The sequence below is a fragment of the Mesoplodon mirus genome, assembly GCF_964341445.2.
Source record: "Mesoplodon mirus genome assembly, chromosome: 9".
In the NCBI taxonomy this organism is placed as follows: Eukaryota; Metazoa; Chordata; class Mammalia; order Artiodactyla; family Ziphiidae; genus Mesoplodon; species Mesoplodon mirus.
The window spans coordinates 87,567,941-87,582,365 of NC_138985.1; the positions used below are offsets into that span (position 1 = coordinate 87,567,941).

General features: G+C 38.2%; 1 protein-coding gene across 5 annotated transcripts in view; it reads right to left on the minus strand.

The window, feature by feature from the left end:
* The window catches only part of CADPS2 (calcium dependent secretion activator 2), a 478,890-nt gene that overhangs the window by 355,319 nt on the left and 109,146 nt on the right, over positions 1–14,425 (minus strand). For all 5 annotated transcript variants that reach the window (XM_082631735.1, XM_082631734.1, XM_082631733.1 and 2 more), the window contains one exon: positions 13,356–13,469. In XM_082631735.1, the coding sequence (XP_082487861.1) occupies positions 13,356–13,469 (114 nt within the window). The remainder of the gene's footprint in view (positions 1–13,355; positions 13,470–14,425) is intronic.

Genomic DNA, 14,425 nt, shown 5'->3' on the forward strand with positions numbered 1-14,425 from the left:
GATTATCACTTCACTGTCCTAATGGACAACAGTTCAGGTTTTCTATTTCTTCTTGGGTCAGTCTTGTTTTTCAACAAAAGTATCACTTCATTTAAGTTTCATAATCTAATGGCATAACACTGTTCAAAGTAATTTTACGATGTTTAAATTATTCTATCTGTAGTTAAATCTCATTTTTATATTCCTAATTGCGTTTATTTGTTCATGTTTTCATCAATCTTGGTAGCATTTGTCTCATTAAGTCTTCTCGTGTAACTAATTCTTTAAATAATTGTTTCTTTATTATTTTAAATTTTCTATTTTATCTTTGTTTTTAGCATGTTTATGTCTTTCCACTTCTCATAAGTTTGTGATTTCCCAGGCTCAGACAGCAATAGTTCAGTTATCTCAGACAACAGTATATTCAGCAAGCACTACAGCACAGACTGAAGAGTATAAGTTTAAAAAGGTAAACAGCCCTATTTTTAGCTTTGCCAAATGCTAGTCAGTCCACAGGATTGTTCTGAATCCATGACCTATGAACCTAAACACTCCCATCAAGAGGCTAATTTTGGCACTATGAATTTACCAAGTCTGGGTGGTGGAAGAACCCACCTATACACACAATCTCCTCTGAAATGGCATGAGACTGCACTTCCTTCCTTACAAGGATGACTGCCCCTGTTTTCAGGTTTTATGTGAGGTTCTTGATCTCTTCCACCATATACCAAACCTCTTAACCTTACATCTCTCCAGTACTGAACGGCATGGGAGTTTTCTCTAGTGACAGGACACAGCTCTTAAGTGAGTGAACGTTATTGGACTGCCCACTGCTTTTAGTTAGGATTGGTCAGTCCTCACAACCCTTCCTCCTGGAGTTTTCTCCTTCCTGAGCCAAACTGGTGGGGGGCGATTTGAGCCTCTGGACAAGCCATATGAATCCAAGTGTGGCTCCTCTATAAGCCACACAGGATTTCTGTTCCTTGCAATTTCAAAGCAACAGATATAGTTCCGCCTACACCTAAAGGATATGAAAAGATTCTCTTCCATACATCTATTCCTAGGAAAATACCAGTGTCATTCCAGGCCTGTGTACCAAGGTTAACTTCATGGCCCACCTGCAGTTCAAACTGAGTTCATGCTCCTTTGAGTAAGGTCTGGAGTGTAGTACTGGTCCTACATTTAAAAAAAGGGCTGCTTTCCCATGGACAAAACCAGCTATAATCATCTGCCATGGTCAAAATTCTCCAGCATATAAAGCTTAAAAATGAACATAATCTGTGAAAGAAAGCAAGTTGTACAACTATAAAAACGAAACACAGTGCAAAGCTCTAAAGTCAAGTCCCACATGTTCTGCTCTTAGTAAGTTACCATCAAAGCTTAAAGTCTGCCCTGGTCCTAACAGAAACATTGACAGAAACATATGATTGTGTTCCCCTAGATTTTACTAAGGGCCATAGTCTTTTACACACAATTCAACATGAAAACCCCTAAGATATTTTTTTTCATAAGTTTGCAGCAAACTCATTTGGGGGCAAAAACCTGACTTGAAGTAGTGTGAGTCTATTTATAGTCACTTAGTGCTCAAAGGAAGTAAAATGGAGTTTAGTCTTTACTTGGAATATGACCATACCTTTCACTGTACTACAACAGAAAATAACACTTCAAATGTTGACAATCTCTGTAACACATGTATCATATCTGATTTTCAATATGCCACCAAAATTTGCAGCTTAAGGAAACTTTATAACTAACTAAAAGGCAAAACAAAGACTCACTTCGTAGTATAAATAATCTTTCCCAATATTATCTCCTCTGTATATTCATACTTTTGAATTCAGGATATGACTGATCCTCCCTTATTCTCATATTTGGCATTACCTATCACTTTTCACCATTTTGCGTTAATTTCCCAAATAGGCTTGTCAGAACCCAATTACAAAGCTTTATTCTCTTCTCAGTTTGGTCCCAACAAACAAGCAAGGATGACAGATATGTGGCAGAATGCGTGAATAGCCTGGCAACTTCAAAAATGTGTAAATTGAAGGTATGAAGGCATAAAAAACAGACCATAAATCGTTCTTGTTGACAAGATTTTTTAAAAATTTTGAATAAACAATATATTAAATGGAGAAGACCCTGTAAAAATGTTTTTACAAAAATAAGGTACATTAACATTAAAAAAGCGGAGCCTTTTTCTCCCAATAAATATTGGCTACAAACAGCTTACAGATAATACTGCTTAGATTTTCCACTTGGAAGATATCTTGCAAGTGAAAAGGTAATAACTTTCACACCCAAAAGTTAATAGTAATAAAGAAGTGGCTTAAGATTAGGGAGAGGAAACAACACTCTACTGTAGAAAATCTTACACAACATTTAGCAACTGCAGTCTTTCCAACCCTTCCATCTTTTGGCTTAATAGGCCTTAAATTTAAGAATGTACCCTGGAGAGGGCATAATCATTTTCCCCACATAGTAAAATTACCGGGCAGAAAATACTGAAATACTACTTAATTATCTCAGCACAACATAGTATATCCTGCCTTCTTTACTTTAAAAAAAAAAAGACATATTCAGAGTTCGCTAAGTAGAAACTTCGTATGTGTAGTTTATGTGACTGTCATTAAGCAGTTCAACCATTACCTTGTAATCTGACTACTCAAAGCATTTTATGTCAACATTCTCCATTATATTCGTACATAGCTAGAAATTTTTTGACATGGAAAAATCATGGGAGGGAGTAAGGGGAAAAGGAAAGGAGGGGGGGAGGGGAAAAGAAGGAAGGAGGAGGGAGGGGTTGTAGAAGGAGAGAGGAGGCTGGGGGACCAGGGAAAGCTACCTAGAGATGTAACCGGGGAGCTCAGTCTCACAGGACCGAGAGAGTTCTCTGGGTAGATAAGGGTGGCAGGAGCCTTTTAAACAGGTCACAGGGTAATGAAAAGCAAGATGTGTACATTATATTCAGGTAATCACATTTGCTCCCCACCACTCACCAGTCAAGTATGTATGAGGAAGTTTAGTGAAATCAGGTGCTATAATATGTTTGTGTACTTCCAGAATTCATAGGTGGACATCCTAACCCCCAATGTGAGAGTATCAGGAGGTGAGGTCTCTGGGAGGTGCTTAAGTCATGAGAGTAGAGCCCTCACGAATGGAGTCAGAGCTCTTATAAAAAGACACTCCATGGAGCTCCAGAGCCCTTCTGCTGTGTCAGGACACAGTGGGATAGTACCTTCTATGAACCAGGAAGTAGGTCCTTGCCAGCCACCACACTGACTCTGCCAGAACCATGATCTTGAACTCGCCAGAATCCAGAACTGAGAAATTTCTGTTTCTTATAAGTCACCCAGTCTGATGGTTTGTTAAAGCAGCCTGAATGGACTAAGACAGAAAGGTGTAAAAGCCGGCAAGGAACGGACACAATACAACACTTAAGGAGACAGTGCTGTGGAGCAGAGAAGCTGACACAGTGACCACAGACTATTTCTCAGAGACCATATAGGAAGCCAAGAACTCTGTCAGCTGGTCTGGTGTAACAGGGAATGGAAGCAATGAAATGAACCTGTTTCGCAATCACAGGGTAACAATCTAAGGTCACGGCGGACTCTATCCTGCTTTCTCCAATGCTGCTGCATTTCCGTTATGATCACTGGCCACTTACTATTTCAATAATAAAACTTTTAGGGACTGCTACCTTATGCCATTATAAATGTACACAATTGGGAAGAGCCATGTAAAGGAAAAGCCAAAACATACATCTCTCCACGTTATATAGACTCAACTCCCTTTGTATTCTTGCTAGCCATGGGCAAGTCGGGATTCAAGTGTGCGAGGAGGCAGCCTCCAACCACCAGTCACTTCACAGGGTCCCGAGGGGCCAGCCTGACTGTGCAGAGAGCTCTGCAAAGAGGGGGAGAAGGATGAGGGCAAAGGAGGAAAGGGAAGCAGACGCAAGAGAAGGGACAAGGGGCTGGGAGCGAGAAGGGGCCAGCCTGACTCGTATGTGGAGCTCTGCATGGAGGGGAGCAAGCTGCAAGTCCCCTAACGCAGCCCTCCTCTCTGCTCCCTAGCTTGCTAGAACCATCTACCTTCTCTGGCTATCCTACTAAGGAAAGAAGGCCAGGTGCACATCACGCCTATCATCTGTGAGTGCGCTACAGCATGAAACGGAGTCAGTTTAATAAACAAAGGCTCCTGGCACAGGAAGAAAGAGGGAAGGCTGGTCTCCTTTCCTCCCGACACGCACGGAACAAAAGTTAAGTATATTTAATATCTTACCTTTTGAAGGACCCTTCATATCTGCTTGTAATCACTAGCTTAACACCTTCTGTCCATGCTACACTATCAGATGTGCACAGAATTTTATAAGAAATGAAGGTAAGCTAAGAAGGAAATTAAATTCCTCTATGTGACAGAAACTTTTAGATCACAGAATTTAGTGGTCAAGCTAAAGTCTCAATCTCAGCAGTATATAAAGGATTAAATATATTCCAATGGGACAAAAACATCACAAAAGCAGAAAATCATCACTTACTGCTTCATCAAAACATGTAGAGATTAATGGCCACTGGAGAAAGAAAAATTTCTTCTCTACAATTGTTTGTTGTAATTTAAAAAATAGAAGCATGTACAAACCATGTCAAAATGGACACAGTAGTCCATTTTTGGACTACTATGAATGGTAGTTCCATGTTTAGTTTTTTAAGGAACCTCCATACTGTTCTCCATAGTGGCTGTATCAATTTACATTCCCACCAACAGTGCAAGAGGGTTTCCTTTTCTCCACACCCTCTCCAGCATTTATTATTTATAGATTTTTTGATGATGCCCATTCTGACTGGTGTGAGGTGATACCTCATTGTGGTTTTGATTTGCATTTCTCTAATGATTAGTGATGCTGAGCATCCTTTCATGTGTTTGTTGGCAATCTGCATATCTTCTTTGGAGAAATGTCTATTTAGGTCTTCTGCCCATTTTTGGATTGGGTTGTTTGTTTTTTTGATATTGGAAATCTGTAGGACTTTTATTTCCGAATACTTAATTTAAAATGGCATACTTAGAATTTAAGAAAATGTGATGTGAAATAAAATGGCTAATATCAAAAATACAATGTGATCTGCAGAGCTCAATGAAAATTTAAAACCTCACTTCTCATTACTGGTATTGGATTTCATCTATGAATGTGCTGACATTTTTCATACCCTCCTGACACAGGATGCCAATCCTGGTTTACTTAGCGATCATCAATTCACTATGAAAAAATAGGTCTTTTCCATGGTATTATTTCGAAGTTTAAGAGATTTTGACAGGTCAAACATCCCTTGGAATATGAACAGTAAATCTTTCCATCCCCAAGTAAAGTGCTATCAAGAAACTGACGTCAAAATATTTAAATGCAGATCTGCCAGCCCTTCTCCCTCTAGCTTGCGCGCGCGCGCACACACACACACACACACACACACACAAAACACTTGGGTGGTGCCTTTTAATTCTAAAAAAGGTAATTTTATAAAACAAATCAAAAAAGCCTTAAAAGTCTCTCAGTTTTCACAAATCAACCATTAAACAACTGCACTTATTTTTTAAATAAATATTAAAGGTCAGGATATAACGTCAGGGACAGCAAGTGGGTAAAAGAAAAGGAATGATACCAAACTGATTGCTGGCAGTGGGAAGCCGAGGCAGACATTCCCAATTTCCCTGGAAGAAACTGACAGCTAAAGTCAAGTTTCCTGATGCTCTGGACTGGGAAGATATATAGACTTTTTTCCAACATAAATGTGTATAAAAATTCAAACACCATGGCCTGGAGATTAGTCCTAGAGCTATAGTATCAAGCCATGCTTTTTTTTATTCTTTACATTTTGGAGACGTGAGAGCATGTAGGGCAAGGAAAAGAAGAAACAGCAATATAAAGAAACAAATTAACTCTCAGAGGCTTGCACAAAGGGAGGGAGCTTTAGAAATCCTCTTCCCCCTTCAACGGGTAGGGAAACAGGCCCACAGCAAACACCTGAGTTACACCAACATACTCTACTCAGAGAGCTACTCATCTAAAAAGGGTCGTAGCTGGAATGAGGAGAGGAGGGAAAGGTATGATGCAAACCACTGGCACGAATAACCTATGAACAAGAAAAGAAAATTCAAAGGAAATAAAACGTGGTGCAGTCTCTACTTGGAATGAGAATATGTCTTTCATTCTATCAGAACAGGAAATAAATGAGTATCAGAGGTAAGGAAACTTAAAATTGCAAAATGAAAAAAAAAAAAAAAACCAAAAACCCAAAATCCCTGAAAATAATTGTAGCATAAAAAGGGGTTAATAGTCATCTTAGTGTATAAAGAATACTTATAAATCAGTATTTAAAAGATGAACATCCAAAATCCAAATGGAAAAATGGTCAAAGGGCATGAACAGGTAATTCAGAAAGAAAGAAATACAAACGGCCAGTATGGAAATGTTGAACTTTGCTAACAGTAAAATAAAAACAAGTGAACCTATCAGTTGGCATTTATTTTATGATAATACCAAGTGTGAAGGGAAAAAAATGACACTCTCATATACTATTATGGTAGAATAAATTTTAGTACTTTTGAGGACAATTTGGTAATCTGTATAAGAGCTTAAACAATGTTTATCTTCTATCATCTAGTAATACCACTTGCAGAAATTTAAAGATGAACCTATTTAAGAATATAAATGATCATCTCAGCACTTATTTTAACAGTTAAGAATGGAGAAAACTTAAGCGTCTGAAAACAAGGAAATGGAATAAAATTTAGATACAGGCAGACAATGGTCTATTACACAGCTATTTAAAACCACACTCTTGAAAAACAGTTAATATTAAAGAATGCTCATGACATATGTAAAAAAATTGAAATAATTCCAGTTCATATACACAAAAGAGAAACACCAAACTGTTACAGTTGTCTATAGGCGTTGGAATTATAAGGGATATTTAACTTCCTCTTTAATAATTAATATTTTATTTTTAGAGCAGTTTTCAGATTACAGAAGCTTTTCCTCTTTAATATTTTAAAAATTCTCTAACAGTCATACTATACTTCTATTAAAGTGTTCTTAAAGTACTATCAAGTAGAAAACTTCTGAATCCCAGAATAATGCACTTTAAATAAAAGTATGCAATAAAAGGGCCAAAATTGGAGCTCAATATTTTGAGATGAAAATGAGTAATTTTTCCTTTCATATGAAATCTGTAAATTCACACTGAAGGCAGTTTTTCTTTATTGAAGGAATTCCCATTTGTATCATTATACAAGTAGAAAATCTGAAAAGCAAGTGGTTTTGGTGGTGATGGTGGGGCAAGATTTATTTTAGTCCTTCTTTGATAATTTTTAAAGATTAAAAACTTCTAACTCTCATCTCAACCGTTCTCAGGAACCAGAAGAGAACATAAACAAATGGAGGTAATAAGAAAAATACACATCCTTTCTGAAAAGTTGTGAACAAAGCCAACCCACCAAAAAGGGGAAGAAAGACTCCAACATCCATTTTTTTGCACAATAACAGAACCTGAATGTTTGTTACACTGAAAGCAGCTAGTAAGCAATTATATACCATCTTTTGGAAATCTCCAAAGAAAGGCCATTTTCTTTTCCACATATCTGTTATAAATCACACTGTCATTGGCTGTATTTGGATGAAGTCCACCTGAATTTTGTGAACAGAAGCCAATATCGGATGGGAAGGACAACTTGGAAAGTAACATACTACAATAAACCTATGTTTATCCATCCACAGAATCAGCTGAAGTCTCCTGAACTGAAAAACAGAACAAGCAAAAAAGATATGGATAGAAAGAAATAGCAGATACTTGTAGGACTACTGTTCCTCCAGACAGTGAGTTACTTTGGGGGGCAGGGGGAGCGTGAAGGAGAAGAAGAAAACTTCAATGAAAGAAAAACAAAGATGAAGGTACTGCAGAATCTAACAGCAATTAGCAACCATAAAATTATCAAGATTGTAACTGCTAACTTTTATTAAGTATCAATAGCTGTGTATGCTATCGACCGTTTCTTTCTTCTTTTCCTGTTCTGGTTCTTCTGCATCATCAAGTCTGCCTAGTTAGGTGATTTAGCACTTGGGTCCATTCTTTTTCCCCTAATTATGCTAACTTTATGAGGAAAAAGACTGATGTAATTTCAAAAACAGATTTCTTTTTTATTATTATTATTTTATAGCCTAATATTTAAACCAAAGTTATCTTGTAAAAATGGATGAGATAGAAGTGCATTGTCATATAAAAATTATCTTCACAGTATATGCTTTTATAATATATAACATATTGAATAATATTCACAGTAAATATTTAATACTGACATAGATATAGATATACAAAGACATATGAACACACACCCAAGAAGGCACCACATTTTAAAAACCCAGAGAGATTCAATCCTGTCATGATCTAGTTGAAAGAAATTATTTACTTTTTAAAATAATGAATGTACTTTGAAGAAATGCTTTTGGTCAAGTACTGTGGAGAAAAAGAATATATTGAGTAGCACATCAAGATCCCAGGTATTAAAGATAGGTAAAGTAAATCAAATATCCAAAGGTACAACCAGTTTAAGAAGAGACAAATAGGGCCTCCCTGGTGGCGCAGTGGTTGAGAGTCCGCCTGCCGATGCAGGGGATACGGGTTCGTGCCCCGGTCTGGGAGGATCCCATATGCTGCGGAGCGGCTGGGCCCGTGAGCCATGGCCGCTGAGCCTGTGCGTCCGGAGCCTGTGCTCCGCAACGGGAGAGGCCACAACAGTGAGAGGCCCGCGTACAGCAAAAAAAAAAAAAAAAAAAAAAAAAAAAAAAAAAAAAAAAAAAAGAAGAGACAAATAGGGACTTCCCTGGTGGTCCAGTGGTTAAGATTCCAAGCTTTCAATGCAGGGGGGTGCGGGTTCAATCTCTGGTCGGGGAACTAAGATCCCACATGCCACACGGCCAAAAAATAATAATAATAATAAAGTTTAGCTTAAAAAAAAAGACAGATAATTCTTAATTATCTATATAAAACAGACATACAACCAAGATGGAAAAGACTATTCATAAAATCACTGAAGGAGTATCATTTATGAAGCTAAAAAAATTAATAGCAAACAGACTTTGGAGAACTTGTAAGCCCTAAGTGTAAAGATCTATTTTTAATTTAATTGGTGATACACGTTTACTAGGGTTTTTTCACATATATGGATATATTCACACACACATACATATATCACCATGGTTAGAAATGTCCATCACAGCTAAAGGCTACCAAAAATCTAATATATTAGAAAATCACTACTGATGGATTAATTGTTGAAAACAGCTGTATACAGGAAACAATATGTAACATCCCTGAAAAGGTAGACCTTGAAATACATAAGCCAAAAAGGTCATAAAATCATAGACTACTAGGTTAGAAAGAACATAAAGCCCAACCATGCTTCTGAAGCATCTGCCATCTTTGAGGAAGCACAAAGCCATGAAATTGAGATCATAATCGAAAGAAATTCCATGGCACTATTGAAGTGATACTTTAATTTAAAAATTATGGAGAAGAAAACCAAAATATACAATTTTACACAGAACAATAAGTGCTCCAATACTCATCCACTTAGTCAACAAGCTTTTGTTGAAAGCATTTGTGTGCCACAAAATACTTGCTACCTTTGTGGAATAAGATGATAACCAGGGCAGAAATGATTCCTTCATGGAACATACACTCAAGAAGTCATTAAGATCTAGGTCGACATGTTTCTCAAAATACAGATTGAACCAAAGTCATCCATGTGCAAGTTCAAAATTCAGATGCTCCATCCCAAGGAATTATGATTCAATAGGTATTGGGTAGAACCCAAGATCTGTTTTTAATAAGCTTTACTGGAAAGAGTGAGGTTTTGGCTCTGCTATTAATTAGCTATGCAGCTTTGGGCACTAGTCACTTAACTTTGTCTCTAAGATGGGAATAATTCTGTTTAAAAGGTTTATTCTGAAGAATAAAAACATTTTCGAAGTGTTTTGCACAGTACGTGGCACAGATGTATTCAAAATGGCGCCGTGAAAGTCAGAAAATCTGGGTTCACACTGAACTCAGATGCTTACCAAATATACAACAGTGGACAAGTCACTGAAACCTCTGTGAGCTTCAGTTTCTATTTATGTAATTTGTGGGTAGTAATATTTTCACCGTTTACCACAAAGATACTGGAAGAAGAAAAAATAGATATTTTTGGTAAGCTGTAAGAAGTACCACAGAGGTAATTATAGTAGAGGCTACCAGCAGGTTTCTTTAATTTTATTGAAGTATAGTTGGTATACAATGTTTTGTTTAATTTCTGCTGTATAGTAAAGTGACTCAGTTATACATACATTCTTTTCATTTTCTTTCCCATTATGGTCTATCACAGGATACTGAATATAGCTCTCTGTGCTATACAGTAGGACCTTGTTGTTTATCCATTCTATATATAATGGTTTGCATCTGCTAATCCCAAACTCCCAGTCCTTCCCTCCAACCCACCTCCCCCTTAGCAATGACAAGTCTGTTCTCTATGTCTGTCTGTTTTTGTTTCGTAGATACGTTCATTTATGTCATAGTTTAGATTCCACATATAAGTGATTATCATATGGTATTTGTCTTTCTCTTTCTGACTTACTTCACTTGAGACTACCAACATTGTTAGTCATAGCAAAGTATACAAAAATATAATCCTTAAAAAAGAAGGTAAAGACTTTTGTAGGAAAAATTGAGAAGCAATTTTGTTACCTTCTTTTTCCAACAAAATTTACTTATCCATTCAAGAGTTTGAGTACTGAATGTGTGCCACCTGGGAAACGGTAACTCCCCAAATGTAAATCAGGAATATAGACTCCATAGATGTTAATATAAATCTTAACCCCTTTGAGAACTTCACAAAGACAAGTTAGCTACAGTCTCACAAGTCAACAATTGCTGGAAATACTACCCAAAGAATAGAAAATCCTGGACCACCTAGCCCAATACTTAAACATTACTACCCACCGATTAGATAAATAGAAACACTGAAGCTCACAGAGGTTCAATGACTTGTCTGTTATGTGTTTGGTAAGCATCTGAGTTCAGTGTGAAGCCACATTTCCTGACTTTCTAATAGGCCGCAGTCGTTTCCCAGCTGCCATTTTGAACACTCTTCAGTACTTACATCTCTTTCTGTAACAATCCCAGCAAGCAATCATCTAATTCCATTGGTCGGCAATCTACCAGTTGTAAGCGAATCACCTGGAAAGCTTTTAAAAATATAGATTCTGAAATTGTGATTCAGTAAGCCCAGGGCAGAGCTCTGGGGCCCCTCTGTGCAAAATGCTTCCCAAGTGATTGTGAAGTGAGCGGGAATCTGGCCGCCAGTGATGCTGCACTCTCCAGTCCACTCTGTACCTGGGCAGTGCAACCAAACTCCAATAGTATTAGGTTGAAATCTTCCCCACTTCAGTTTCCATGCTAATTCTAGTTTTACCCTTGGGGCCACACACAACACAAGCCTAATCTGTCTTTAGGCCCTTCAAGTGATCTATATTATGATATGTTTCAAACCTGTTATCACTAAACTTATACACATCTTTTCATTTATAGTTTGTACCCAGAAGAGCACACCATCCTCGTTTAGAAACCAGTGGTGATACTCCTTTATTACAGGAAAAATATTCTCATTAACACAGCTTAAGTGTGCCTTTTACTAAACTGACAACAACATATTATGCTTACTTCTTTGTAATACCCTTATGAAAAACACTTACTTTGGAATATGTTTATTTTGGAGTAATTTTAGGTTTACACAAAAGTGGCACATGAAGTACAAAGAGCCCCCATGCCTCCCTCACCTGGTTTCTTTTCCTAACGTTAACATGTACAATACCATAGTACTGAACCAAAAATGAGTTTGCTTAATTACATCTCTTTACACAAATTACTTAACCCATTTCTTTCCTCCTGAACACAAACGTTTGGCTTTTCTTTTATTACATGATGCAAGTATAGGCCCTTACATTTCATCTATTAAGATTCAGGGCAAGATTTCATCTTGCAAGACTTTGACTCAAAGACTCAAGCTTTGGATACCCTATACTTGTTAAGATATTCTGAGTCGGGCTTCCCTGGGTGGCACAGTGGTTAAGAATCCACCTGCCAATACAGGGGACACAGGTTCGAGCAGGTCCGGGAAGATCCCACATGCTGCAGAGCAACTAAGCCCATGAGCCACAACTACTGAAGCCCGCGCGCCTAGAGCCCGTGCTCCGCGACAAGTGAAGCCACTGCAATGAGAAGCCTGTGCACTGCAACGAAGAGTAGCCCCCACTTGCCGCAACTAGAGAAAGCCCACACACAGCAACAAAGACCCAACGCAGCCAAAAATAAATTAATTAATTTAAAAAAATATTCTGAGTCAAGGTTCAGTTAGACAGCATCCACTATTGCCGCTAGATTCTTGCCACACACACATCTGGTGAGTAAGACTTCTATACTTTCATCTTGTTTGACAGGCCTAGGCTCGGGGTAGCATACACCTCCCTCGGGTTGCATTAAGCCACTTCTGATACATACACACCATCAATTAATTACTAATCCAACCAAGTACCTGTACATCCAGTTACTTTGTTACTCTTGCAAAGATATTTCCCTGCCTCAGAAAACTTCAGACACACTGCATCTCTACATTTTTAATTTGTACTAGTCTAAATACACCTTTGTATGTTGTTCTTCAGCTGAGGGATGTAGAGTATCTTCACAGTGGAAGGAATCCACGCATCAAATGACTCAAAAGTCCTCAGGAAAAAAGGGAACTCTTAACATCTACTGGCCACTCACTGAAGCAGTTAATGACACTGTGTGAAAACTGGTGCCCACAGGAAGTCCACAGAGAATTCCTGATGACTCACAAACTAAAATCAGAAGAAAGAGAAAGGTGGTATTGTAGTATTATCTCCCCGGGAAGAAAAGAATTCAATTTATCCTCATGAAATTAGTTACTGGCCTTAATTATTATAAAGTTTAGTGAACAGAATGGCACAAGATAGCCATTTACTATTGAAATCCTGATTAAAAGGGATAAATTAGACATGTGGACCCAGAGATAGCTACACTCAGCTATATCAATCACTGCCAGAAGATTTTTCTAAACAGCTTACTTCTCCCTCAAAGGATGTGAATAATTTCCAATTCTGTTTATCTCTCAAAACCAGGCTGTGGAATCAGTTTTTAAATTGCAAAATAGAATTGACAATGCTTTCAAAGAAGGTAGCAAACTCACAGCCATCCTATCATACCAGTGAGCTTCTTAAAATGGGAAAGCCATTAAAAATGTCTTTTAAAAGGCATCAGACTCTTCAAACTTACCTCATAGTAACTCCGAACTGCATTGCAAAATGCTTCATCGGCTACAATCTGGGTTTCCCCATTGAGGAAGGCCTGGAACCGTTCTTTCAGTAACTGCAATTGCTGCTTGTTAAGCTGCAAGAAAAAAGAGGGAATCAGATCAAAAACTAGCCAATCCATGAAACATAATGACTTTTAAAAGTTACATTTGCTACTTGTGTCTAAGATTTGATACCTAGAATTAACTTATGGGTCATTTTAAAAATGTAAGTCACTGCCCACATACTCTGCGATACCTGATACTGCAATGGAATCCAAATTTCTGCCCCCAACAGAATTCCTGTGATTACTACACTCTAATCCCTTTGTAGAGACAGGAAAAAAAAACACCTAAAATTCGAATGAGAAACTAACTGCCAGCTGTCCTGAATAGAGAGAGCAGAAGGGACAAGTACTCTTGGAGGTGAGTGGACAACCATCAGCTTTGGACAAAAGGTGACAGGAAAGACAGAGGGACCCAGAGAAAGAATCCTCTGGAAAAGACATCTGTTGTATGCAAAAGCTTGGATTCCCTGAATAAACACACCTCAGTGCCTGAGCTGAGATACAGGAATGATAAGGAGGCAAACAGAGAGGCGATGGGGGGCAGTGAGTGCATCTATAGGCAGGCGAAGGGAAGGCCATGACTCAGGGAGTGGAGTGGAAGTTCACAACCAGATTTGTTCACCCTGGGTCTACCCATCACAGTTACGGAGGGTGGGTTAGACACGAACCATGACTTACTAACCATGTCTTCTAGCTATCAAGTACAAGAAGAGGCAGCTACTTCATTTGTAGGGCTCACTACAAAACAAGAAAGAGAAGCTCCCTGTTGAAAAAATTAATTTCAATACAGCAGCAAAAGAGCATTAAACCAAGCGTGGGACCCTTCTAAGCAGGAGCCCCATGTGGCGGCACAGACTCATCCCCACAAAGCCAGCACCGACTACAGAGGCATCCACCTCACTAGAGGCAGGGTGCATTAGGTCAAGCAGAGCATATTTTTTTAATGCTTAACTGGAGACAGAGCGTAGTCTAGCAGATAAAACAAC